Source organism: Aspergillus thermomutatus, assembly GCF_002237265.1.
Source record: "Aspergillus thermomutatus strain HMR AF 39 chromosome Unknown NODE_338, whole genome shotgun sequence".
Classification (NCBI taxonomy): domain Eukaryota; kingdom Fungi; phylum Ascomycota; class Eurotiomycetes; order Eurotiales; family Aspergillaceae; genus Aspergillus; species Aspergillus thermomutatus.
Window position 1 is genome coordinate 733 of NW_020798388.1, and position 25,470 is coordinate 26,202.

At 52.2% G+C, this 25,470-nt stretch overlaps 6 protein-coding genes across 6 annotated transcripts; 2 read left to right on the forward strand and 4 right to left on the reverse strand.

The window, feature by feature from the left end:
- Nucleotides 1–613: 613 nt before the first annotated feature.
- On the reverse strand, nucleotides 614–2,828 carry CDV56_100401 (uncharacterized protein; the record flags this gene model as incomplete). The annotated part of the gene is made up of 6 exons (XM_026754020.1): nucleotides 614–1,034; nucleotides 1,225–1,604; nucleotides 2,079–2,185; nucleotides 2,236–2,429; nucleotides 2,506–2,710; nucleotides 2,771–2,828. Coding segments are annotated over 6 exons (1,365 nt in total), but the record flags the coding sequence as incomplete, so codon positions are not given.
- Nucleotides 2,829–4,378: 1,550 nt separating this feature from the next.
- Nucleotides 4,379–7,295, reverse strand: CDV56_100980 (uncharacterized protein; the record flags this gene model as incomplete). The annotated part of the gene is made up of 5 exons (XM_026754599.1): nucleotides 4,379–5,064; nucleotides 5,180–5,303; nucleotides 5,347–5,797; nucleotides 6,351–6,932; nucleotides 6,988–7,295. The coding sequence occupies 5 exons, from the start codon at nucleotides 7,293–7,295 to the stop codon at nucleotides 4,379–4,381; spliced, it is 2,151 nt and encodes a 716-aa protein (XP_026610242.1).
- A 1,615-nt stretch (nucleotides 7,296–8,910) lies between these two features.
- CDV56_101658 (putative C6 transcription factor) lies at nucleotides 8,911–11,834 on the reverse strand (the record flags this gene model as incomplete). Its single annotated transcript, XM_026755277.1, has 2 exons — nucleotides 8,911–10,414; nucleotides 10,465–11,834. 2 exons carry the CDS (start codon nucleotides 11,832–11,834, stop codon nucleotides 8,911–8,913), a joined length of 2,874 nt encoding a protein of 957 aa, XP_026610243.1.
- Nucleotides 11,835–15,186: 3,352 nt separating this feature from the next.
- Nucleotides 15,187–18,422, reverse strand: CDV56_102503 (hydrogen/calcium exchanger domain-containing protein; the record flags this gene model as incomplete). The annotated part of the gene is made up of 13 exons (XM_026756122.1): nucleotides 15,187–15,311; nucleotides 16,199–16,227; nucleotides 16,275–16,363; nucleotides 16,407–16,474; nucleotides 16,524–16,743; nucleotides 16,788–17,092; nucleotides 17,141–17,173; nucleotides 17,221–17,468; nucleotides 17,516–17,557; nucleotides 17,603–17,650; nucleotides 17,695–17,758; nucleotides 17,807–18,355; nucleotides 18,419–18,422. The coding sequence occupies 13 exons, from the start codon at nucleotides 18,420–18,422 to the stop codon at nucleotides 15,187–15,189; spliced, it is 1,824 nt and encodes a 607-aa protein (XP_026610244.1).
- Nucleotides 18,423–21,556: 3,134 nt separating this feature from the next.
- GEL4 (glycoside hydrolase family 72 protein) lies at nucleotides 21,557–23,315 on the forward strand (the record flags this gene model as incomplete). Its single annotated transcript, XM_026756895.1, has 4 exons — nucleotides 21,557–21,634; nucleotides 21,695–21,732; nucleotides 21,787–21,812; nucleotides 21,865–23,315. The coding sequence occupies 4 exons, from the start codon at nucleotides 21,557–21,559 to the stop codon at nucleotides 23,313–23,315; spliced, it is 1,593 nt and encodes a 530-aa protein (XP_026610245.1).
- A 510-nt stretch (nucleotides 23,316–23,825) lies between these two features.
- On the forward strand, nucleotides 23,826–25,199 carry CDV56_103516 (putative MFS transporter; the record flags this gene model as incomplete). Its single annotated transcript, XM_026757135.1, has 4 exons — nucleotides 23,826–24,290; nucleotides 24,391–24,451; nucleotides 24,504–24,739; nucleotides 24,803–25,199. Coding segments are annotated over 4 exons (1,159 nt in total), but the record flags the coding sequence as incomplete, so codon positions are not given.
- Nucleotides 25,200–25,470: the final 271 nt, after the last annotated feature.

Here is a 25,470-nt window from a genome sequence, read left to right on the forward strand (position 1 = left end):
GGTTGGTGTGACAAGGTCCCAGTCAAGGGGGCCAGTAGATGGAGGTCTGTACATAATCGATGACGATGTTGTTTTTGTCAGGTCAATAAAACTTATCAGCGTCAATGAGTTGTGCAAATGTAGGGACCTCCACCGGCCCAAAGGATACCTAGCCGGGGCCTTTCCTTGTCCTCCAGATGCCATTCATCCATCTTCCGACTAACCACTGTTTAAGCATGGCGTACACAAACACTTAGATAGCATCAGTGATACATCATCTTAGTCTCCACACGGCGAGCTAGAAGCTTGAAAGCTGGACGCCTTGATGACTGGCTTCAACTCCGAGCTTTCGTCGCTTCTGGGCGAGGAGATGGCATGCCTGGCTGGGGCAGGTTTGCGCGCAGTAGCTGTGGCAGCCATGTGTATACCAGTAACCAGAGGCACAGAAGAAACTGACTACACATACATCCAATACATTCCTTCCTGATCTCTCGCTTCTCATTTGTCTGTTCCTTTCTTTTTGGGTCTTGGCTTTTTGGATTCGAGGTGTTTCGGAAAGTCGGTAGGCGCATCCTCAGCATCACAGTGGTCGATCTGCTTTCTTTGTCTGGCCGATTGGTGTCGTAAAGCATACCACAAAGATGCCAGTGCTCCTTCCCTTCTTGGTACGTATATTCTCCCGGATCTCATAGGCAGGGATGTTGCCGCCATTCCTGGTCTTGAGCTCGGTGTTGATCGCGGCCTGAATGTCAGTGTCCTTGGCTGTGGGTCCTGTGTCTATGATGTAGGCGTATGGTCTGTCCCCTAAAATACTTGCAATCTCATGGCGCGACTCGCTAGCAACAGTACGATATCTGACAAGTTTGGTACATCGCAGGGCCTGCCTGGTCTCAACTCTGTGTGAGGAGTCATTAGCATCAAGTCTGTTTGCATTGCAGTAGTCGAGGACTCCCTGTGGACTTATCCGGAGATCCAGCCGGGATACTGTATGCCTTCCGATTGGTGCATCTTGACGCGTAGGACCTTGATTGTCTTCGGCAATCAGCTTATTATAGCTGATATCGTCTTCACCAATGTATAGCTGAGTCGTCTTCCTGGCCTGGGCTCCTCGAGAATGGCCTAGGGCTCTTCCAACCTGCTCATAGTTTGAGCGATGCTAGTCGCTTCAGATCTTTGTCCTGGTTGGTTGTAGTGTCGTATATGATGGTGGTAAGGAATATAAATAAATGAAGGTTACCAACATACTATTCAACTTCTTCGTTAAGGTCGGTAAGCTCGGAGTCAGTGGTATGACCGGTAATACTGGTAATATCAAGTGCCTCCTCCGCACTTGACGCTTCCTCCCCAGTAATTCCTGGGAGATCCTGGTCGTCCGGGGCATTGTCGTTGTTGGTAACAGTAGTAATACCAGGAGTTTCCATAGGGGACTGGGCGTCGCTGACGACTTCCGGAGAGTTATGGTCGCGAGGGGTCTCTTGGGCTCTACCAGTAGTTGCCAGCTTTTGCGAAGGCTGCCGGGCATTACCAGTAGGATTCGCTCTGGCACGTTTACCAGTGGCAGGTGGTGGCATCTGGGACGAAGTGGTGGCGTCCGGGTTCTTGCTCCTGGTGACACGATTGCTTGTCTGGTTGTGACCAGAAGTAGTGGGAACTGGTTGAGCCTGATTGCTACCAGAAGGAGTAAGAACTGGTTCAGCCTGGTTGCTACTAGCAATACTAATAGCATCTGGGTCAGCATGGGTAGCCGGTAGTGACTGGATGAACTCACTTGGTATCAGGAGTGATGAGGTTGCTTGGAAAAGAACGTTAGCTCATAGTATCAACTGGGAATAACTGGTTATCACTAAGACCCAATAAACGATGATTGCGAGGTCACAATGCTATTGCAACCTTTGCCCACGATGTTGTCCAGGTATTCAATGAGCTCTTTCATAGCTGCGTGTCTATTCAACATGCTTCACTCTAATGCAACTTAGAGAGCGTTTGCTTGCGATGTCACTGCTGCTTTTTCTGCTTCTGACATTTTGGCGTTAAAGGCTGCTTTTGTTGCTCATCCTGGGGTGGCGGGTTTTGGTTCCTGGGAGTCCTCGGTCCCTCACTCCCTCCTCTTCTTCCAGGGCTATGGTCTGCGTTCCTCGCCCCTTCCCCGTCCTCAGATTCCTAGGAGGTTCCTCGTCGATGTTGATGTCGACATTGGATCCTGTTTCTGAGACTCCGGTCAGATCGGCCGGTTTGCCGTCGTCAACCGCCACTCACCGTCATCTCGAAGACCCAACGTGACCAGGTAAGCAGTCAAATCAATCCGCAGCGTCTGTTGAGCCACAGAGTACTGCATATTCCCCAGCCAACCGTCCTCTTTGCCCCTGCCCATAGGCGCGTGGAGCTCGTAGACGCTCGCCTCCTTTCTGAGAACCTGGCAGCCCCTGAAGACGGGCTCCAAGGGCCTCGGCCTGCAGCAATCCATCCCTGTGCAGGACCATACTAAACCTGTCAGCAGTCTGCAAGTTATAGTAAAGTATCACTTACAGATCCAGAGTGATGCAGTGGTCGCAAGCAGTTTTGGGCTTGACACCTCGCTCTTGGAGTAGAGTAGCAGATGAATGAGCGGTCACCTCCATAGGTCTGACCACTGGTTTGCCATCAGAGTCATGGCTCCAGTCAATTTTTCTGATGACGTCCATGAGCTTGACAAAGTTGAGGTCATTCATTGTGAGTTGACCCTTAAGAGCGGCTGTCACAAAGGAGACAGTTAGTATGAGAAACAGTCTTTGATATGAAGAGAGCAACTTACTCTTCTTCGCTGCTGTAATGGCTCCTTTGGAGAGCTCCATCAAATCAACCCCACTCATCTTGAACAGTTAAAAAGATTCGAATATCTTGAAATAGTTGAAAGGCTGCTAGATTATAAACAAATGAGTATTGCATCAAGAGGTATGCAGAGAGAAGAAATGAAAGTTGGAGGTGGACGTGGTATTTATACATTGACTGAATTGAGCTGTGAATGAGGCCATTCACTGCATTAATGGCAACCTCTTAATAAGAGACATTCACCGGCAACTTCCATTATCTTTCGGTAATTTCCATTAAAGCTGTGAGAGTTGAGCTTGGTGAAGAGTTTGGTGGATGGGAATACTCGCCAGTCGCGAGGTTAAGCAGATGACTGTAGGTCATATTCTAAAAATGAATAGCTGTTTCCATTTGTCGGACATCTCAATAACCATTGATGGCATTGGCTACCGTCCGGAGGGCCTCGGCCTCGCTTTTAGCTTGGGAGGCAGGGAGCGTCGCGACGGCCTCGAGCTTAATACCAATGGTAAGCATGTCATAAGGCTTCACTCAAGTATGATACCGGACGATTCTTCTTCGTTTCACGCACTGGAGACCGAATAGATGATTAGATGGATGTGTAATGCTAGCAAATGAGGAGTCTGTAAAGTGTGCAGGGTGTCACATCATCAGGGAGGAGCTCCTCGTTGCACTTGGAACCATCCCCAAGAAGCAAAGAGTGCGCTGCCTGCGTAGGCAGCCGGGGTAATGCCCTGTAGGCAGGCATCAACGTGTTGTATAAGCTCAATAGAATCCAGGTCTCTGGGTAGTGTATTTCCTTGGTTCTGATGTAGCTCTTGTACTTCCGGTTTCTCATTCTGAGGTAACACATGATTGGAACGCCCTGTTGTTGGTCTTCTAGCCACCGCGTTGTTATCAAGCTTCCAGAAGACAAAATTGTGGCTGTTGGTCATGAATTCTGTGTACGCACAAGTCACATGCATATCGTGGCTTGATTCCTCAGACAAGTGTGCAGTTGTTTTCTAACGGTCTGGTGACTGGTTGCCCCTCACTGTCATGATTCCAGTCAACCTTGCGTATCACGTCCATGAGTTTAACGACACTAAGGTTAGGGCTAGTTGACCCTTTAAAGCAGATGATTTTGATGATCAGTGAATGCACTGCTGCAGAACATATAGAAAGTGCTTACTCTTCTTAGCCTCTGCAATCGCTCCTTTGCGAAGCTCCATGAAATCCACGTCCATTGCTTTCAATGTGTAACATGAGATTTGGTGTGGTAATGGTTGAGTGCAATACTTAGATGTGCACTGTGGATCATAGAAGCAATGGGTATGTGGATATTTGAAGAAGAGAAGAAATCGAGATGATGGTGGATGGTGATATTTATACCCGAGCTGAATTGAACTGTGAATGAGACCATTCACTGCATTGATGGCAACCTCTTAATAAAAGACAAACCGGCAACTTCGATTATATCTCAGCATGTTCATATTGTTGCAGCAAATCCGTTCCTGGACTGTCTTGAAGAACAAGTATAGGACAAATGGGGACTATGTTCTGAGAAGGGAAATGGGATATTGCCCATTTGTCCTGAATCATCGCGCAAATCAGCTCAAGGGAAACCGCACAGCCGACTGTCAGGATCCCATCTCTGACGGATCTTCTTCAATCGGCTTTCATTGTCCTGCGTCCAGTAGCGGTCAGGTAGCACACAGAAATCCGAGTCGCCTATATACGCGCCGACCCCGTGTGGTTTGATCTTGTTCATGACAAGTTGCAACCATGACTGGCACCTCTGATCGTCTGGCTCGTCCTCCCAGCCCGCGTACACCGCAAAATAATGGTCAGACTGCATGCTGAATGCCATGTCCGGGAGCTTCCTTTTGCTGGTTGGTGTAATTGGGCACCAGAATGCATAGCAGTCGGTACTCGGAAGAGTGAGGAAACCTTCCTCAAGTATATCCACGACGTCCTTGGTTTCAAGGTACGTACTGTCGGAGCACCACCGGTGACCCTGAGGATTCGACTTGGCTTTTTCTCGGTACAAGCTCTCCAAACTATCCTCCCGGCAGAACCACTCCGTCAGCGCTCCGGGGATTCTAGTATCGTGGAGCGTCTGCAAAGCTTCTGCTGCTTGACCCGTCGTCTTTTTCATACAGACAAGAAAGACAGAAAAGCACAGCTCGCCATTGAAAAACTGAGATAGAGCAGTAACCTCGGTATCCTGATCAAGATCCGGTACCATCGAAAGGACCCAGCTGAAGACGGGTCGATATAACGGCGCCGGATATACATACCCTGACGATCGAAACCCATCACTGTAGTAAGGGAGCAACCGGAGATGGAATCTCGTTACCACTCCGGGAAATGCTACCCAGTCAGACATGATATAATCATCGACCGAACAACTCACCAGGTCCCGCTCCTCTGGCAGCCCAGTACAGATCCGAGTTCTGCTCTGCATTGCAGAGAAGTTTCACCCCTTGCGCTGTCACGACTTCCACCGCGTCCACTCGCTCACAGGCCCATCCCCAGTTCTCGTACCGTCAGCAACGTTCTGTCTACGGATGATAGACATACCCCACAATTCCAACCCATCCCGCCCTGAAGCAGAAACCCGCCCAGTCCGACATCCGGACAATGGCCAGCGGGAAACATCAAGCCCTGCGGGACCAGGATATCATTGACTTCCTTGCTGGTGACACCTGGTGTGACCGAGGCGGTTCTTTTGGCGCCGTCGACAACGCATTCCCTCCATTCACCCAGGTCGATAAGAACGGAATCATCCTGGAGACTCCACACGGGGAACGAATGACCCCCTGCTCTGACAGCAATGCGGCAGTCATGGCTGGTTGCCAACTGGATGGCGGAGATGACGTCCTCTTCAGAACTTGCTTTGACGATGGCCCGTGGGAACTTGGATGGACACCGCCTGTTGAAGACGCCCCGGACGCGTGCGGCTTCGTAGACAGCGGGGTTGGCGGAGTCTCGCCAGATGATTTGCATTTTGCCTATTTCATTTGTGATGATGCTGATGGAATAGATGATATAGTGTGAACAGTCCGCCGGTCATTACTGAGGGGTACAGTCGACAGCCGTTGGACACGAATACGAATTATACGATAACGCAGATGAACACGTGATGATGCAGGCCACTGCATATACGTTGGTCTGATCAAGAATATTTTGAAGGTAGAGAGACATTAGAATCCTGCTTATATAGATCCACAAGACCAGGCAGGCTGTATTGCCAAATTATCCTTTGGTTGTTGCTTTGTCCAGAAAGCCAGCTGCTTCAGTTCCTACCTAAGAAAAGAGTGGGTTGCATACAAGGAGATCTGACAAGCAGAAAGTCTAGTAATAAGTTCTTTAGCAAGCAGGGTCAAAAAAGTATGGTGAATTTGTATGCTTCAGAGAAAGCAATATTTTCCAGGACTATATCAAAGTAAACAAGGAGCTTCAACAAGCCTGGCGTCTATATTTGCCTTCTGTCTATGTCTATTCACAAACACACCCCAGTATAACAAGCATTATCCTGATGCAAAACAGACTTCCTCCCATCCCCACTGACTTGATACACACACCCTCCCATATCCCCAACATACACAACTCTCTTCTCGCGGTCCAGCTTCAACCCAATCGGCTCGTGAAACTGTCTTGCCAGTATCGTTTTCTTCTTCTGCATCTCCCCCACCTGAATGTTCCCACTAACATCTACCCTGTTTAGCGAACATCCCGTCGGATGCTCCCCCCGGTCCGTCCAATACAACACCTGCTCCTCGACATCCAACTCCAAATCAATCGGCTCCGGCAACTTCTCCAAGACAAGCTCGATATCCGAGCGCGTCTCCGCTGTCTGTCCAGCAGGGATATCGATGCCCGCGCGGAAGATCCGCCCCTGCCCGCCTTTGCTGGGCCCCTTTTGCGTCCAGTAGATGTACCCGTGGACCGTATCGAGGGCGATCCCCACACACCACCGGGTCGTATCGTTGCTGTCTTCAGGGCTGGACGGGGAACCTGTTCGGACGAGAACCTCGTGGTTGGACCCGGAGAAGTCGACGCGGTGCACGCTCATGCCTTCGCGGTCGCAGAAGTAGACGCGCGCGGAGCCGTCGTCGACCACCAGGCTGCTTGGGGGTGTGGATCGTCCCCGGGGCAAGAAGGGTCTGGATGTCCGAGCCATCGAGCCGGGCGGAGTGGACGGAGCCGTCGTGCGCGGACGGTGTTTTGCCCATGTTTGTCCAGAAGATGCGGGAGGTGGATTGGGAGATGTCGATGCCGTCCGGGTGGGATTGGCCGGTGACCAGGGTGGTCAGCTCTTTTGTGGATGGGTCCAGACGGAGGATGCGGCCGGCCGTGGACATCTTGCGGAGGTCGGTGTTGTTTGAGCCTAGGCCGATGTCCAGGAGGTATATTCCTTTTTCGGTTGCTGGTGGTGCTGCGGCCGACTGCATTGTGTGCAATCTGCCGGCATCGCCAAGTTTGCCTTGGTTGATATAATGCTCCCGCAACCAGTCCGCGATGATCATTCTGCTGCGTTTCTGATGATGCGTTGACGAGACGGCTACGACGGTCTATATATAGAGTATATGCCCTGTGCCGATCTCCGACCCGACTACGTATTGCATACTCCTAGGAGATTTCGGACAGCCACCGAAGCACAAGAGTTGCTTCGGACACGGTTCGCAGGCTTCGGTCCTAAGGTTAAGGATCAACCGAGTGTGGAATGCAGAACCCGGCTATCGGCACGGCATGGAACAGATCTCCTGCTTGTGCGTGTACACACTGTATAGGGTAGTTTTCTAGTTCCGCTATCTAGTGGACAAGCTGGCCAGGCCTAAGGTCTGAAGGAGAGGCATAGAATGAGGATTTCACAAAAGCTTAGCCGATTATTAAGCGGTGATATCGTAACTGGCCTACCAATCAGGGCCACTCTCATTCCGCTTAGTCAAGCTATTTGGCAATATCAGTGGATCATCCCATTCAAATAGGGTGAGTTAATTGTGAGCCTTTCACCTTTGGAACCACTATCGTGCTGATCGACTGATAAAGCTCGATGCTATAGGCGCCGGGGAACATATACGAAGATAGGCCGCCGCAATGGAGAGGTACTGGTCTAAGCTCGCTGGCCTGAAACCCATTCCATGCAATCAATCCTCCTGTGTACTATCACAGCCTAGACCCAAAACCAACAAGACCATGCCAACGCGGTCCTCCATCTCTGCTGGCTGTGCAATCCATCCCACTCTCTTCAGTACCTTACATTATCTATCAACCTATCTACAGACGCACCTGCACCTGCAGCTTCTAGATTCTATTGCTGAAGGGAAATAGATTACCTATCTCTGGCTCCCTGACCCCACTGATAGTCGAGACTGGATAAGGGACCCGGGGCGAGGATCAGCAGATGATAGGTCATCGACTCTCCACAGAGAAGCTAGCTAGCTGAAGTAGTCTGTGGACAGAGTACTTTCTTGATCATCTCATGAGGACAAAGACGTTGTAGCCCTTCCGCGGACCACACCTCACCTCGGACTCCGAGGAATCGGTTTGCGAACGCTTCCATCTCCGTCTCCTTCGCTGGGATTACCTCCCCAGGAAGAGGAAGAGGAAGAGGTAGTACCCGCCGTGTTGTTGATGAAGTGTCTGCGTTTGACGCGGCTTGCGCAGGGCACGTGCCGTCACAGTGAACCTGCGATGCACGGGGAAACAGAGTGGATGGCCCTGGACCCTGTTTTGTTTGAGGGTTTGCGGACAGGTCGGTGTTGTAGGATTGATTGGTCTGTTATCGATGATATCTAGGTCAGATGGGAGGCATCTATCGGATGGGTGATTGCAGTGCATACGGCATTTAGACTAGGTACTCGGTAGAAAGTGCAAGTAAGGTAGGATCACGAATGTTCGAGATTGAAGAATACCAAATACTAAGGTAGACCAACGCCGCGCTCACGAGAGATCCAATTAACAGCTTGCGCCAGAGATCCGAAACCACCAATACCATGGCTTTTACCCGAAACCCAACCAGACCCGCAGTCCATACACAAGTCCACTAATGTGCGATCGCGCCATCCGTCAGGACATAATCATACAGTACATGAGACGTACAATATAGTACAATCAAGAAACAATAAAGAAAAAGAACAACTATCGTGAAAATTCATTCCACACCGTGCTCAACCACCCCGCGGGAATGCCAACCTCTGATGGCATCATGCTAGAGAGCTGGTCCGAGTCGCATCCCTCCAGGAATGCGACGACATCATCCCCGCCAAGGCTGGTCGACCACATGCCGTTCGGGACGACACCGTCAAATCCGTCAACCGTCACTGGGGGCGAGGCTGCCGGGTGGTTGACAGATCCAGGCGGGGGCAGCAGTGGCAGGCCATGCGAGGTCGCCTGGTTGATAGGAGGCAGCGACTGGGAGTACGGGCCTTGTTGACGGGTGAGCCACGAGTTCAATGGCTGGAGACGGTTGGAGGGTGGCACTTGGCCATACTGGGACGCCCCGGTCGAGGTCGGCGAGGGGCCTCCATACGTCGCAGCAGGCCCAAGAGACGGGAGGTTCGGCGAGGAGGTGCCGTAGAGAGGACCGTCGGGATGGTGCTGCAGCGACGGGAGCGAATAAGGCGACTGCGACTGCAAGGCCCGCGGAGGCAACGGCAGGCTGGGCCGCCGCTCGGCATCCGGTCCCGGCAGAGGGAGGCCAGGGCTGTTGATGGGGACCCACGACTCGCGACGGCCGCCCGCGCCATCGACGGCAGGCTCGCCGATCTCGCCAGGGTCACTGCGGACGGCGTTACTGCCCGCGTCACTGACGTTGGTCGCACGGTCGGCCACGTCATCGTCGGCATTGTTCTCGGGCAGCCGGTCGTCGATGCTGCCAAAGTCGAGGAACAACTTTTCGAGCAACTTGAACTCCTCGAGGCCGCCTCCGGCACCGCCCTCCCGGACAGGACGAAGTCCGTTGGTATGCGGGTCAACAGCGTCCAGGCGGGAGTGGCGTCGGAAGTCCCGTTTCACCTTGGAAAAGTAGCTGTGCAGTCGGTTCAGCGTGCGGAACCATCCATTGGCCATCTTCAGGCGAGACCGCATATCTCGCAAGATATCGAGAGCCTTTCGAGTCTGCGCCTGGCCTTGCGTTCCATCAGTGACACCGGCCTTGAGGCACAACGATCCCTCCAGGTCCATGTGCTGAAAGTGTGCCGCATAGATGCCGATAAAGGCCGCGTTGTAGATGGCAAACCCGACGAGAGGATTTTCAACAAGCACACCGCGCTCTTGGCATGTTACCACGAGGTCCATCATTTGTCGGGCGGCCCGGAACAGCTCACGCGCACTGTCCCTCCAGAAACCATCCGGCGACCCCGACTTCTCGCCGGGGAACAGTGGCTCATCCAGGGGGCCGATTGGCTCGTTGCACCTGACGGGAAGAAAGGGGATGTAGGCGCGGTGGAGGACAATGACGGAGAGGAAATACACCACATGCATGACCGTGTAGGATGCCAACTTGTTCTTGTACATGATATGAGTGTCGGTATTTCGGGGTGAGTACTGCAGATTGCGCGAGAGTCCGTCCTGGAACTCGCCAAGCATCGTCCGGAGTTTCGAAAACCTGGAGTCGACGTGCCAGGGGGGGAGTTGTTCCGTTCTGTCAATATTAGTTTCAGAGTAACGACGCGATGGGGGGACAGTCTATACCTTCGTCCACCGGCACAAGACCACTTGGCGATACTCCCCCAGATCCGAACTATACGAATCACCCGGCTCAACACCGACTCCTCCGCCCCAATCTCCCATCGGTCGATCTCATCTTCGCTAGAGTCCTTTCGCCGGGAGACCGGAGACCACGGCTTGTTGTCCGGCGGGACATTGTTGGGCAGTTTGTCATCGCTGAAGCCTCCCAGACTCTGGCGAATGCTGGGAATTTGCATCCCCTGCGAGCCGAAGCTCTGGGGGCGACGGGCGGACGGCTCGTTCAGACGCGACGTACGCACCCGCTCTCCAAAAGCGAAAGCGTTGTCGCTGGGCAGCTGAATGCCGAGTTCCTTGACCCGAATCATGCGGGGGCGATATTTCCCGCTGCTGAGGCAGCGGTCGAGGAGGAAACACGCCCAAAAAGTCCGTCGCTTCGTCTCCTGGGCGATCACATCGTCGGACGTCTGCTCTTTGGGTTCGGGACCGCGTCGCACGCCAAAGAGCTCCGCCTCGGCTTTGAGGGCAGGCGATCGGGGACCCTCACGAGGGAAGAGCTCATTCTCCAGCTCAAACGGCAGTCCCATGGCCTGCGACAGCCGGATAGCCATGCCGACATAGAGCCAGGCGCTCTTGCCGCGGCACATGCCCCATTCGTGGAGGGCGAGCATCAGCAGCGCCTGAACGCGTGTGAGATCGGGGATCGCCAGACTGGCGCCGTCGACGCCGGCCAGCCGGCTGCGCAGCGCTGTCGCATAGAATTCGGATGCGACGAGGGGATTCGACGGGTGGCCGGGGGAGGAGGGTGAGTGGTAGGCGACCAGATGGGGATGGAATCGAGCAGTGAGCGCGAGGACTCCGAGAGGAATGAGCGGGTTGGGTTCGGATTTTGGAGCGGGAGGACTTTGTGCGGAGTCTCGGTTGTTTTCGGAGTTGGTGGCATTGCTGGAAGATGTGCCACCGGAGAGCGGCCGAATCTGACTGAGGAATGAGGCGGGATGAAGAAAGGGCAGGATGAGGGCGTAATGCGACTGGAAAAGATCAAAGACGGCCTCCCAGACCTTGACGGTCAGCACGGACGAGTCGAGCACCTCCAGCGAGGCTTTTGCGGCATCTTTGGCTGCAGACGCGGACGCGCCGACGGCCTTGCGGGAGCGCTGTCGCTTGGGGCTATCCCAATCCCCGTTGCGATCCTCCCCATCGGCCAAGGCGGCAATGTCCCGTTTGGCCGCACCACCGCCCACGCCGATTGCCGGGGTGGGATATACACATTCTCGACCGGACGACTCGCATGCACGACAGGTGGTGTCAATACCGGCATTGACGCATTTGATCTTGCTCCGTCGGCACCGAGCGCAGGCTATACTCGATCGCATGTTGAAGTAGGAGAGGCGAGGTCGGTTAGGAAAAGGAGTGGCAGACACCGTCTGCTGTCAGCCGGGGGTGTTCCGCGTTTGTGCCTTCGCGTTAAATCCCCGGATTTCAAAATGGCCCAAGGTGTCGGCTCACAACGAAGAGGAGATAAGCCGATGACCGGCTGAGAAGCGCATGAACTTAGTTATGGTCTGAACTTCAAGTGAGCGACTGAGCGACTGTGACTAACCTTGGACGTAAATTCCGGTGCACAGCACTGGAGGCAGCGACGCTCTTAGAACCAACCAATGAAAAGCGAACAATATGAGAGAAAACCGGTCAATAGATAAACCAAGCGTAGTGAAGTGCTTTGCGACCGGAATAGGGAGAAGCTGAATTATCGGGGACGAGGTCAAGGTGGAAGAGGTGTAGAGTACGACAGGCAAGGAAGCGAGGCTGGAAGCAAGGAAGGCGAGTAGTGACCATTCAACATGGGCGACGGAAGAAGCGGAGTGTGGGGGAGGAGGAATGCCAGAAATCGGGGCACCGGACCGGCAACGCGACGTGGAAAATGGGGGAGGAAAAAGGAAACAAAGGAAAGAAATCGGGTAGAGACGGGATTGTAGTGGTTCGTCAGGAGGATATGGCGAGTAGAGGAAAAGTAAGAGGATGAGAATAGGAATAGTTACGGGGGGGAGGAAGAGAAGGGAAAAGGAAGAAGAGGAGGAAGAGATGAAGGGAAATGAATGAATCAAATGATGAATGTGTGTCGATGACCTCGCCCACACAAGGAAAAAAGAAAGAAAGGGGAAAAAAAAAGAAAAAGTGCAGTCCAGTCCAGTCCCCGGATAGTTCCCATACCTTGGGTAGAGTAGAGTAGAGTAGAGTTAACAGTATGTAAGTCAGTCACTAAGGCACTGTACATCCGCATTTCAGCAAATTGCGGAGGCCCGACGCTGCTCTTAGTTTGGCTGTTTAAGCGGGCGGTGTTAATCCGGAGACAGAAGAGAGAGACAGAGAAAGACTATGGTGGGCCCAGCTTGTCTTTCCCGAGTGCCGATATACTGCACCTGTACTCTGGTAGAACACCACAGTATACAATGTCAATTTGATTTTATTATTTAATAATTTAATATTTATATAGAGCTAGCTAGGATAGTAGTTATGAGATATTGACTCTATTGTAAACCATTTGTCTGGTCAACGAAGTGAGAAAATACAATACTGGTGACCTGCTCCGAGGCGTACCATCAATACGGGCTAGTCCAGCCATCGGGACGGCGAACAGGCCCAGTCGTGTCTTTTCGCGGGGGGCATTAGTTCGCCTCCGACCGACTGAGCCTTGCCCTTAGCCTTGAGGAGTAATCCATTATGTACGGATATTGATGTATCTAATAGTAATGTAACATCATGCTATCTACTCAAATACTCCCTCTTATCCCTCCGTATCCCATGTCAAGAACATATCGGGACACCCAGGACCTCGGACGGACCGAAAGAAGCCGGCTACCAGCAGAGTGGTGGAACGAACATGGAGTAAGGCAAAATATTACCTAACAGGCAAACCGCCTATTTCATCTCCACCGGTCATCTTCCGTATGACGGTGGTACTGGCTAAAGCACGGCAAAATGGTTAATTCTACAGAGATGTCGAAGGTTGAGATCTATCAATGATTTATCCTATTCCCATCTGCTTTTCAACCTATCATTTCTTTTTTCTTTCCGGTAGCATCACTAGCATGTAATACAAGTGTGCCCAAAATTCCCAGGTCATCCCGTGCCGATCGGTCTCTGTCGTCGACTCGTCTGAGATGGCTGCCACTACTGCCTGCAGTGTAATTGTGGGTGGATGGCGCCTACGGAGAATTCAACACGGGGTTACGTCCGAGGAAACAGACACACTCTGATTGCACCAGTGACAGTAACACTGTCAGACACTCAGACTTACTTTCAATATCACAAGTCACAACGGAATTCCTCTTCCTCGTCAAGGACGGCAAACGAGGGAAAAATGAGGGGAAACGGCAACTGGTCGGTGCCAGTGGCCACAATCACATTACATTCCCTTCCCCAGAACCTCGGGTATCTTCAGCCTGCCCGTTCCCTCAGGATGGGTTCATTTTCGTCTTGTCGGGATGTGTTGGAGAACGACCTCTTATGGGGTAACCTTCGGATTCCTGGGCCCTGGGGAGTTGTCCGACTCGTCGACCGTGTGATGGGTGCTTTTTCATGACTAACAAAAATCTGGGCCCTTGGAGTTGGGCCCCTGCATCGGGCTTCCCCGCGGGGAGAGGCGTTCACATTTCAGTTGAGTTCAGAGTCAGTCATAGCCTCATAGATGATAGGAGGGCTACTAGAAGTTGACAAGTCACGAGATGAAAGGTGACAGTTGGACACCTCATAGACGGATACTACCTCATAATTTATATTAATGTAGATTTTCTGGCATCATTCCAATCCTTGTCTTGAGCCGAGTTGTCATTTTTAACACCTTACACCTTCTCTTTCGAATTGACTGCTCAGGATGATACCCTCCGACCGACACTCGCAACCCGGGCGGCAACTCCAGCATAGGTAAGGTAACTCTGCACCAGCAGGCGGATTTTAACCGGACATACTGCGAGGACACTCGTCCCGTGGCCGCTCTTCGGGCTTAACCGATGCCCATGATTGGCTGCTTTGCTCCCCCAGCCATTCTCACCCGAGGCACAAGCGAACCGATGAACCCCGCAATCTGACGGTTGGAGTTATCACATTCAATCCTTGCTATTATTTTAGCACTACAGTACAAATATCCGTATCCGTACTTGTGAATGATCATCATAATAGCACATGCTACTCAGGCACATTTACACATAAGTACTTGAAATTACAGGCCAGTCAGGAATACCCGGCGAATCATCGGAGAATGCCCGATCCACACGGCTATTCTAGGTATTCTATGGACTTTATCTATTACAGGTACTACCTTACCTATAATCAGCGGCTATTGTCAATGGAGGAAAAATTAAGAACTAGGAGGGTACTGAATTCGGCAAAACAGCGCGCAACCAAAGAGCCTGAGGCACCCGACAACCTGATCCGTCAGCTGTCACCTGCTCGGCATGTCAGCCAATGAGATCATGTAGATAGGTATTGCTTCCTCTCTTCCGTCTACCAGCCAGACAAAGTCCTTCCAGCACCTGGTAACCGCAGTTCTGACATCCAGTCAACAACCTCGCAAGCAGATACTCTGAACTAAAGTACTATCGAAGTAAACTGAACTCCACTGACAATCCTGGGCCTCGTCCTCCGTACTTTGTCCAGCAACTCAACCACCACACCAGCCGCTGAAGGCCGCATCTGAACCTGAATCTGAATCTGAATCTATTCCTATTAGGATAACCCGATTCCCCGGCTAATCCCCACCCGTCGTCTGATTCGCTGCGCAGCGCCACCTCTCGTGTACTGCACCACTCCCGTCGCCGTCGGACTGTCGGCTCGGGGGAGATATACCGCCACTGTCACTGTCAGTCAGACTCAGATCAGATACTCCTGTCGCACCACGGAGTATCTCCTCCGTAGACTATCCGCAATAGACCAGTGAACTGTAGCGTTGAGCGTTGAGACTTGAGCGTTAGCTTTACAGTACTCCAGTCCAACTAGGTCTAGGCTACTAGCACCCGAACCCATCTATATCGATAAAAGTACAACAAAGAGGATTCGGTAGATGCCATGATCGAACCGCTGAAGCTTTCACTACTACTCACTCACTACAGAGTCCTAGTCCCAGACAAACTAGGTGGCATTCGCAGGTGAAGTCAAGCCAATCCTTCCGGCGCCGCAAATGGCTGATCCATATGCCAGGCCGTTATTCATAAGCCGATGGTGACGCAGGGCCCCCGGGGGACCGGGGACCGGGGACCTTGGCTATTTCCCTTGGTTCATGGAGAGGCAGGTGCACGTGCCTAGTAGTCCTGACTCCTGAATGTTTACCCGTCGGGGGCACTAGGGTCTGGATTGGCTGAGTGTTTGGTCTAGGGTGTGTATTCAATTGCTATCTATTCAGTGTTGGGTTCGGTTCAGTGTTCTCAGGTAATATGTTAGAGGTGTGTTCGATTCTTGCTAGTCCGTAGTTCATGTGTGATGTGATGTGATGGTTTTGTTTAGCCGGTGTATCTAGGTTTGTATGGGGTATCCATGTTAGCTATGCTTTTGCTTCGTTGCTGTGTTGGTCTGAATTATTCAATTGCAATATGCAATGGTTGATATATCCATAGAGGTTCTTGTACTCAATTATTAGGGACATTGATGGAAACTAGTAGATTGGTGAACGAGAATAAAGTACATGAAAATGCAAGGGTATCTCCCAACGTATGAGTTATAGTCGCGCTCGTATGATACTAACCAGTTGTGTCGCTCTTGCTGGGATAGAACCTGTGGAACTGGTTAGCAGTAGTTCCAAATCTGGACGATAATCATACCAAGCAGCCACGGCGATAATCAAATACATCATCATCAACAGCACGCCCTCGAGCCAGTGCGATTTTCCATCCGCAATGAGATAGTTCACCTAAGGAATTAGCAGCTGCCATAAACCCGACGATGAGACGTACCAGCAGCACAGAGACGAAGAGAAGGATCACTTGGAACGCGTCAAAATACAAGGTCATATTTTCAAGACCTTTGCCAGATTAGTCACGGTCCTAGAGGAATGAGGAAGAGATGCCTACCCATAATCCATCCAATCACAATAACCAAAGGAAGAACCAGCAGAGCAATCTGCATGCTCGATCCCACAGCCACCCCAATCGCCAGGTCCATCTTGTCCTTGCATGCCACCGTCACCGCCGTGGCGTGCTCGGCCGCATTACCGACGATAGGAAGCAGGATCAGCCCGACGAATGTCTCCGAGATGCCGCCGCGTTCCGTAAGAGCGTCAATGGAACCAACCTAGACTGTCAGCCTGACACTAACAACCACAGATGCATGCATACCATGAATTCAGCGCATAAGGCGACAAAGACTGTAGAGATGGCCAGCGTCAAAACGGCAACCCAGATGCTGAGCTGCGGCTGTTCCTCCTCTTCCTCCTCGTGCAGTTGCATCTGCTGCGCGTTCTGGCCGCCCATGCTTGCCGTCATCTTGCCGATCTGCGCCAGGCCGCGACTTGCGTCCCCCTCGGACACCTTCTGGCGTCTCTTCTCAACCTTGGGGCTGGGACTGTTGTAGATCTCGGTGTGCGACTTGAGCTGGAAGAAGAGGTAGCATCCGTAGACGAAAAGCAAGATGATACTGGTGCCTGCCGTTTGTCAGCGACGATCCCCCTGGGCATGACCGGCAATCTTACCTCGCGACAACGGGGCGATTCCCGCGTCTCCGGCTGCAAAAGTCAGTAATCATCCTCATCTTCGGCCAGGATTGACGCACCGTCTGACCACGCGTGGAACGCGGTGGGGATAATCAGACTGGCCACCGCCAGGGCCAAAAGACTGGCCGCTGTCTGCGCGACGACCGGGTTGAAGTGTTGCTCCAGACGGTGGATACCGCCGAAAAAGAAACACATGCCCATGACCAGCAGCAGGTTCGACAGCATACTGCCTATAAGTGACGTTTGAACAATGACAACCTGCTTGTCGACCAAGGCGATGATGGCGACGATCAATTCGACCGCATTCCTACTCACGGTCAGTCTGTCTGGTGTCTCCCGGATGCGAACACCTACCCGAATGATGCATTCAGCAGACCACCAATCGTTTCACCAGTGCTGGATAACGTTAGCTTGAGCCTCTACAACAGAAACGAGACATACCGCATGGCAATTTCTTCCGTTGCATAACTCAACATGGCCGCAAGAGGTCTGCATATGTCAGTCGAGTCCGCACCCGAGATAGAGATGCATACATAATGGCAATGAAGTTGACCACGAAGACGGCCACAGGGTCAACATCGACGTAATTCAGTGCAACTTGAGATTGTTAGTGAGAAAATCAGACTCATCTTGCCCAAAACTCACTTCCAACTGGCGCGGCGACCAAAAGCACGTTAATCCAAGAGTTGAAAAGTGTCGCTTTGAGCTGGCCAACGGCGGTGAACTTTTGCTTGTCAGGCACACCCTTCGCCTCCTCCGAAGATAGGACATCCCCATCCTCAGACCGACTTCCATAGCCGCTCATAAAGGTCTTTCTCTTCCGAGGCTTTCCCGGAATATCGTCCTGCCCCTCCTGGTTGGAGACGTTGATGGGCTCATTGCTGCGCATCGATGGTTCGGGCTCCGATTTCTCCCCACTTTCTGCTCGATGAAGACCGTCTGTTCCGGACGACTCGGGCGGAAACGTATCTGCGTGCTCTGGACCGGCCAGGCCCTGAGTCATGTCCCTCCGCCGCCGTCTTTCCTCCGACATGCGCACCTCCCCCGCCGTGCGGACGGGAGCGAGCCCGCTCTCCATCTGATAGGAATTGGACCGTCGCGGACGTGCTCTGAACTTTTTGAAGGGATTATGGTTGGATTGCTCGCCTTCCTGGTCGTACCAGGCCAGATTCCTGGCTTGACGGCGATAGATGTCTGGGCGCCGAGACACATCAGTCGCGAGCGCTCTTGGCGCAACACATCAGGGTCAGAACTTACGCATGATGGCTTAAACAGGCAATCCTGGTGAAGTTGATAATGATGCTGCAGTAATCAGATTAGGATGAGGTTCAAGAGCGAGATGCGAGATGCGAGATGCAAGATGCGTTGCGGGTGCGAAACGGCAGGGGGGAAACAGTATGCCCAACGACGGACAAAGACAACGCCGTCAGGGTTGTCCTTTCATCGGGCTTAAAAACAAGTCAAGGATGATCCTGCAATGACATACAGTATTATTATTGACGTGGACTGTGGCTAGAGATCACAGTCGACAAATGTGGCGCGTATCAGCGCTCAGCCCCAGTGGCCAACAAGACTACGACAAGACGACAAGATGGCTTGAAAGGGACAAGCTTTGGACAAGAATAGCTGTTCAATGAGTGGTGGTAGCAGATTGGAAAGGAATGAATGCGACCAATTGAAGGATTGAGGGAAAAGAGTGACAGGGTTCTTGCAGGCTCGTTCAACCAGCGAGCAAAGCAATACCCAAAGATCAATCTGAAGGAGGGATGGTGCACACGGGCAAAACAAATCGAAAAAGGGATGACATGATGAATGAGTCTGTCAAGGCGCGAAGAGTACTTGGCAGAACAGTCCTTTGCTTGGCGATTATCATCCACTCTACCAGATCCAGATCGTCGTCGTTATGGAGAGGACATTATTGGCGAATTTGGTACACAGCCACAACAAGCGTGCGTTTGGATCCTCTAAATGGCGTATGCTGGACGCGCGGAGATTCGTGGAAACCCATCATTGAGTATGTGGCTGCTGCAATGAGACCAGGGCAATTCAGTCCGCTTATCAGATGAGAGATCTCTCTAGATTCTAAGACTTCAGAATCATCAAATGATCTGTAGTCTAGAGGTTGTCTATGATGGATGTACGGAGTAGTTGAAAGTCATCCCTCCTGTTTCTTGGCGCTCTGATTCCTGATTTGAGGCCAGTCAAGTTGGGTTAATTCGCTCTAGCGGTGACTCCTTACTCTGTACGGAGTATTATCCTAACCAATTAAGGTTGGCTCTCTCAATAACCCCGGCAAGCTTTGTCTTTTTGTGGCGTAGCATCATCCAGTCAATAACCCTGTTCATTTTATGAAAGAGTGATTTGCCAGTTCTCTCAAAAATAGTCACTTCCATATTGGTTGATAGGAGCTTGAAGTTGAACTAGAAGCCAGAAGTCTGGGTTTCATGGAATCATGGGTGATTGCAGGACCATCTGTGGGTCTTGGATAGATACGGCATGTCCATTGGTTCTAATGATCTCTCAATTGATACATGCGATGTTCATCGGATTTGGCTGCTCTGCCTCCTGTCCAGAGACCACAGCCACATGTCATCAGCCACAGTAAACCTCATCAGCCACATTCTAGTATTCGAACTTCGTCTTCGCCTCAAGAATCAGCTCCTGACTTTCAACTGATGTCAAGAATCTGATAACATCATCATGCTTAAAGTTCCCAGCTCGCCTCTTGGATTTTGAATCTGACCCTGCAATGGGTTGCAATCAATGATACCCAAGTGCTCGTGCAACAAGACACGTCAGTAGCACTTGCATCCTGTCAGAGCCTGCTGGATTCAAGATATCCGTATTCGTGTCCAACCCTTGCGCCATGGGTGGTGAGTTGTTCAGCTTGTACTCCGTAGTTGTGGCCATGCGCTTAACTCAGCCGTCCTATATCCTACAGATGATGAAGCCGCTGCCGAGTGAGCCATTAATGATACATTTTACAGCGGTATGACTCTGGGATGATCCGGTTCTAGCAATGCAGCACGAACCTGGCTCGATGGCGATACATCAGGCAATATGAGATTGGAAAGAAAGCAGTGACATTCGTTGCAAATGGGAGTTGGGTTTGTCGCCTGCGTAGTACTCCAAGGACATGGTTGCGTAAAACTACTGCTTAAGGATACTTATGCTCAAATGACTAATAATAAGAGGACCACTCCGTTATGCAACTGAAAATTTTGAATGTGGGCTTCAGGGCAGCGGCAGCTCCAGACCCTGAAACCCTGGTTGGTCCCTGGTCCCTGGTAAGATATTGTATTGCCCAGGATGTATTATTGGTCTGTCAGCTTACAAACAGAAGGACTCGCATAATATGCTGTTGGAACCATCTCCTCTCTGAATGCAGTCTTACTTTCTTGTTATCGTGATAGTAACTCAACTTACAGGTCTTTGACTTTGAACACATCAATGACCCACCGATGCTCACATAGTCGAATTGGCGATCTTAGAAGATCAGGACAAGCCAGACAAGCCAGACAAGCCAGACAAGCCAGGACTTGAGTAATGCCTTGTGCCCCTATTCCTAAGCCAAGCTACTTCAACATAAGATACCTAAGCTACTTCGTAATTCCATTACTACAATACAAGCCCCGTCCCAACGACGAATCAGCACCCTGGACCCTGGCACTAAGTTTCAGAGTCCCCGCAGTTATATCACCAAGAATGTCAATCTTTTGTCCCTGGACGTATCATCTGATTCGATTGCATTGATTGTTCTCAAGCAATGATCATTACAGAGGATACGGATACTTGGCGATACACCAGATTTACCCCTTGGATACTCTCAAGTGAGACAATTGGGGCAATTGTCTCCATCAACTGCAGTGAGAAGATGGATTCGAGTCAGGAAATGCCCAATCATCAGACAACAATCCTCTCCAGATGTCTCAATATTACATAGAATCAATTGGATGATTATCATGATTGATAGTCAAGTATACTATTTATAATCGGCCAGTGACTGGGTATATTACAGGGGCTGCTTACTACTTAGTCCACTCCCCCCAAGTGCTTGCCTTGGTGCCTGCTCCAGCTAGACTACTAGGTCTCCTTTCTATCCTCTTCCTCTTCCAGTTATCCCCGTGCTTTCTTCCTCCTCTCCTCCTTCATCTTCTCGCCATCCTTCTTTCCCTCCTTGTATTCTATTTCCCTCTTGGGACCCCAACATCCAACGGCTCATTGTGTAACCGCCGTCAGTCACTCGTTGTCCATATTTTGTCATTTTCTTCCCAAGACCCTGTGGGTTTGATATCAACTGGGTTTGCGGACCAGCCCATCAACCACTCTTCGCAGGTCATCGACATCATCTTCTCTCATCCACATCTGAACTCACTCGTTTAAATCACATACAACATGAAGTTTGTTTACGCCATCGCCGGAGCTTCCCTCGTGGGCAGCGCCCTCGCAACACTGCCCGTCATCGAGGCTAAGGTACTAACACCTGTTGCTGGACGATCGCAGTAGACACTAACTCTTTTGTACGTGATACAGGGCAACAAGTTCTTCTTCTCGAACAACGGAACGGAATTGTAAGTTTACCTCTCGCTTCCCTGCATCATAGTTCAGTAACTGACCGTCGTCAGCTTCATTCGCGGTGTTGCCTACCAACGTATGTCCCAAAGCGATCTCCATCAGTCGGCACCGAAACTAATGCAGTGTAGAGGAGTACCAGGCCAACGGCACAGCGTCCGAGAACTCCGACTACACCGACCCTCTGGCCAACGTCGACAGCTGCAAGCGTGATATCCCCTACCTGAAGCAGCTGCGCACAAACGTCATCCGTACCTATGCCGTCGACCCCACCCAGAACCATGACGAATGTATGAAGCTCCTGGACGACGCCGGCATCTATCTGATTACCGACCTGTCTGCGCCCTCCGAGTCCATCAACCGTGCGGACCCTGCCTGGAACACTGACCTGTACAAGCGCTACACCAGCGTCATTGACGCCTTTGCCAACTACTCCAATGTCATTGGCTTTTTCGCGGGTAACGAGGTCGCCAACGACAACAACAACACCAATTCGATCGCCTACGTGAAGGCTGCCGTGCGAGACATGAAGTCGTACATCAAGACCAAGAACTACCGCTCCTCCCTGGCTGTCGGATACGCCACCGACGACGACGCCACGATCCGTGCCGACTTGGCCGACTATCTTGTCTGCGGTGACAAGGACAGCTCTATCGACATGTTCGGCTACAACATCTACGAGTGGTGTGGTGATTCTTCCTTCGAGAAGTCTGGCTACAAGGACCGCACTGAGGAATTCGCCAAGTACCCTGTCCCTGCTTTCTTCTCCGAGTACGGCTGCATCGACCCCAAGCCGCGCAAGTTCACTGATGTCCCTGTTCTGTTCGGTCCCCAGATGAACGACGTCTGGAGCGGTGGTATTGTCTACATGTACTTCCAGGAGGCCAACGACTACGGTCTGGTTTCAGTCGACGGTAACAGCGTCAAGACCAAGGACGACTTTTCCTACCTGTCCTCTCAGATGCAGAAGGTGACGGCCACTGGTGTGAACAGCGCCAGTTACACAGCCAGCAACACTGCCGCATCTGCCTGCCCTTCGGTCGGTACCAAGTGGGAAGCCTCCAATGAGCTGCCTCCTACTCCCAACAGCGACCTGTGCGACTGCATGGTCGACACGCTGTCTTGCGTGGTGAAGGATTCTGTGGAGGAGAAGAACTACGGCGACATGTTCGACTACCTCTGCGCCCAAGGTGTTTGCGGTGGAATCGCCTCCAACTCGACCAGCGGTGACTACGGAGCTTACAGCGTCTGCACTCCCAAGCAGCAGCTCTCCTACGTCATGAACCAGTACTACAAGAAGAACAACAAGGCTTCGACCGCCTGTGACTTTGACGGCAAGGCCCAGACCCAGAAGGCTGCTGATGCTTCGGGCACTTGCGCCTCTCTGATCAAGCAGGCCGGAACTGCTGGCACTGGTTCTGTGACCGCCGGTGCCACTGGTGGTTCCAGCAGTGCCAGTGCGACTTCCAAGGGAGCCGCTGGTGTTGCCGCTACCCCCATGGCTGTCAAGGTTGGCAACTGGCAGTTTGGAGCCTACATTGCCACCGCTCTCTTTGCCGGTGTCGGTATGCTTGTGCTATAGGTGAAACCGATTGGAGACGGATGCAGCAGAGGGTTGAGTGTGTCTGTGTCATTCGTGTGGTTTTAGATTTTTGTTTGAGTACATACTTTTTTTAGCAAGTAGTGTGATGCTTCCATTCCTTTCGACAGGAACTATTGCTTTTATACCTGACCACATGGCGGTCTGTTGGACATTAGTTGAATGAATGATTTAGTTTTCAATACTCTATGACTGCACTTAAAGCTCTTGTGGCCCATAGAAGTGGGTATTTAACCGGTTGGCAAAAGGAAGAGCTCGGAGGCAGTGGCCGAGTCTCGGTGTCAGTCACCGAAGTATGACTTGCAGCAGGAGTGGATCTTGCAAACTCATCCTCGGCCTCACACTCGGCATGCCGCACAACACCCGGAAAAGAATCCGTCACTGTACATATTTATCTGCCGTATTCCTCTACTAGCATGACTGAATTAGAACCGACTCCGATTGATATTGATCTTGACCAATGGGTCCGGTATCCCGACCAACAGACAAGTCATGGACACAACAAAGCCCAGCCTCGAACGTGCCAACCCAACCACAGCTCTCGACCCAGAAAAGAACGACCAAAACACCGCCCACCTCCCCCGCTGGCGCAAATGCATCATCCTCTTCGTGGTCAGCTGGATGACCCTCGCCGTGACCTTCTCGAGCACCTCGCTCCTCCCCGCGACGCCCGAGATCGCGGCGGAGTTCGGCACCACCGCCGAGCTGCTGAATATCACGAACGCGGGCGTGCTGCTGGCGATGGGCTTCTCGTCGCTTATCTGGGGCCCGGTGACTGCGCTGCTGGGGCGCAGGGCGGCGTATAATCTGGCGATTGTCTTGCTGTGTGGGTGTTCCGTCGGGACGGCGCTTGCGGGGGATATCACGGTGTTTACGGCGTTTAGGGTGGTGGGCGGCCTGACGGGGACGTCGTTTATGGTGCAGGGGCAGACGATTCTGGCGGATATTTTTGAGCCGGTATGTCGCTTTCTTCTTTTCTTGTTCTGGGTTGGCTGTTGGCTGTTGGCTGTTGGCTGTTGGCTGGGAGAGGGTCGTGCTGATTGGGAGGGTGATGTAGTCGGTTCGGGGCACTGCGGTGGGGTTCTTTATGGCTGGGTCGGTGACGGGGCCGGCGATTGGTACCGTTTCCCTCTTTGTTTGATTGGGATGAGTGTTTTGACGGGTTAATAGGACCGTGTATCGGCGGCTTGGTTGTGACCTTTGCCCACTGGCGCATCATCTTCTGGGTGCAGGTTGCCATGGCCGGGCTGGGCCTCGTCCTTTCGCTGCTCTTCGTCCCGGAGATTCGGGTCAGGAGAGAAGGCGTCCGCGACCAAGGACGCCGTCTGTCCGTGCGAGATGTCCTGGCCATGTTCAATCCCGTCCGTATCTTCCGGCAGTGGCTGTACCCCAACGTCTTTCTATGCGTACGTATCGCCTGCCTTCCTCGACGCATGGAGAAAAAGAAAACAGACTGAAGGAAGAGACAGGATCTCACCTGCGGCCTCCTCGCCATCTTCCAGTACGCCCTCCTCACCTCCGCCCGCGAGATCTTCAACCCCCGCTTCAACCTCACCTCCGCCCTCGTCAGCGGCCTCTTCTACCTCGCCCCCGGCGCGGGCTTCCTGCTGGGGAGTATCCTCGGCGGTCGACTATCCGATCACACCGTGAAACGGTATATCGCTCGCCGCGGGGGGCTGCGGCTCCCGCAGGATCGATTGAACAGCGGGCTGGCGACGCTGTGCGGGGTGATGCCCATCGCGGTGCTGGTATACGGGTGGACGCTTGAGACGGGGGCTGGGGGGATGGTTGTGCCTGTCATTGCGGCGTTCTGGGCCGGCGTGGGACTCATGGGCTCGTTTAATGGGTTGAATACGTATGCTGCTGGTGAGCTTTTTTTTTTTTCTTTTTTTTTTTTTTTTTTTTTTTCTTTCCCGTGGGTGGGGTTCTGGCTTTTTTTTTTGTTTTGGATAGGCCGTTCCCGGAACACCTCCCCGGGGCCCCTACGGGCAATTTTTCTGTGGGTTTTTTTTGTCCTGGGGGGGTTGGCGCGGCGGTTTCCCCCTGGCACAGGGTGTGGGGGCGGGGTGGGCGGTTCCTATCCTTGCTTTCCCTTCTGGTCGGGGTTTGGGGGGGTTGCTCGGGGGGTGGCCAGGGG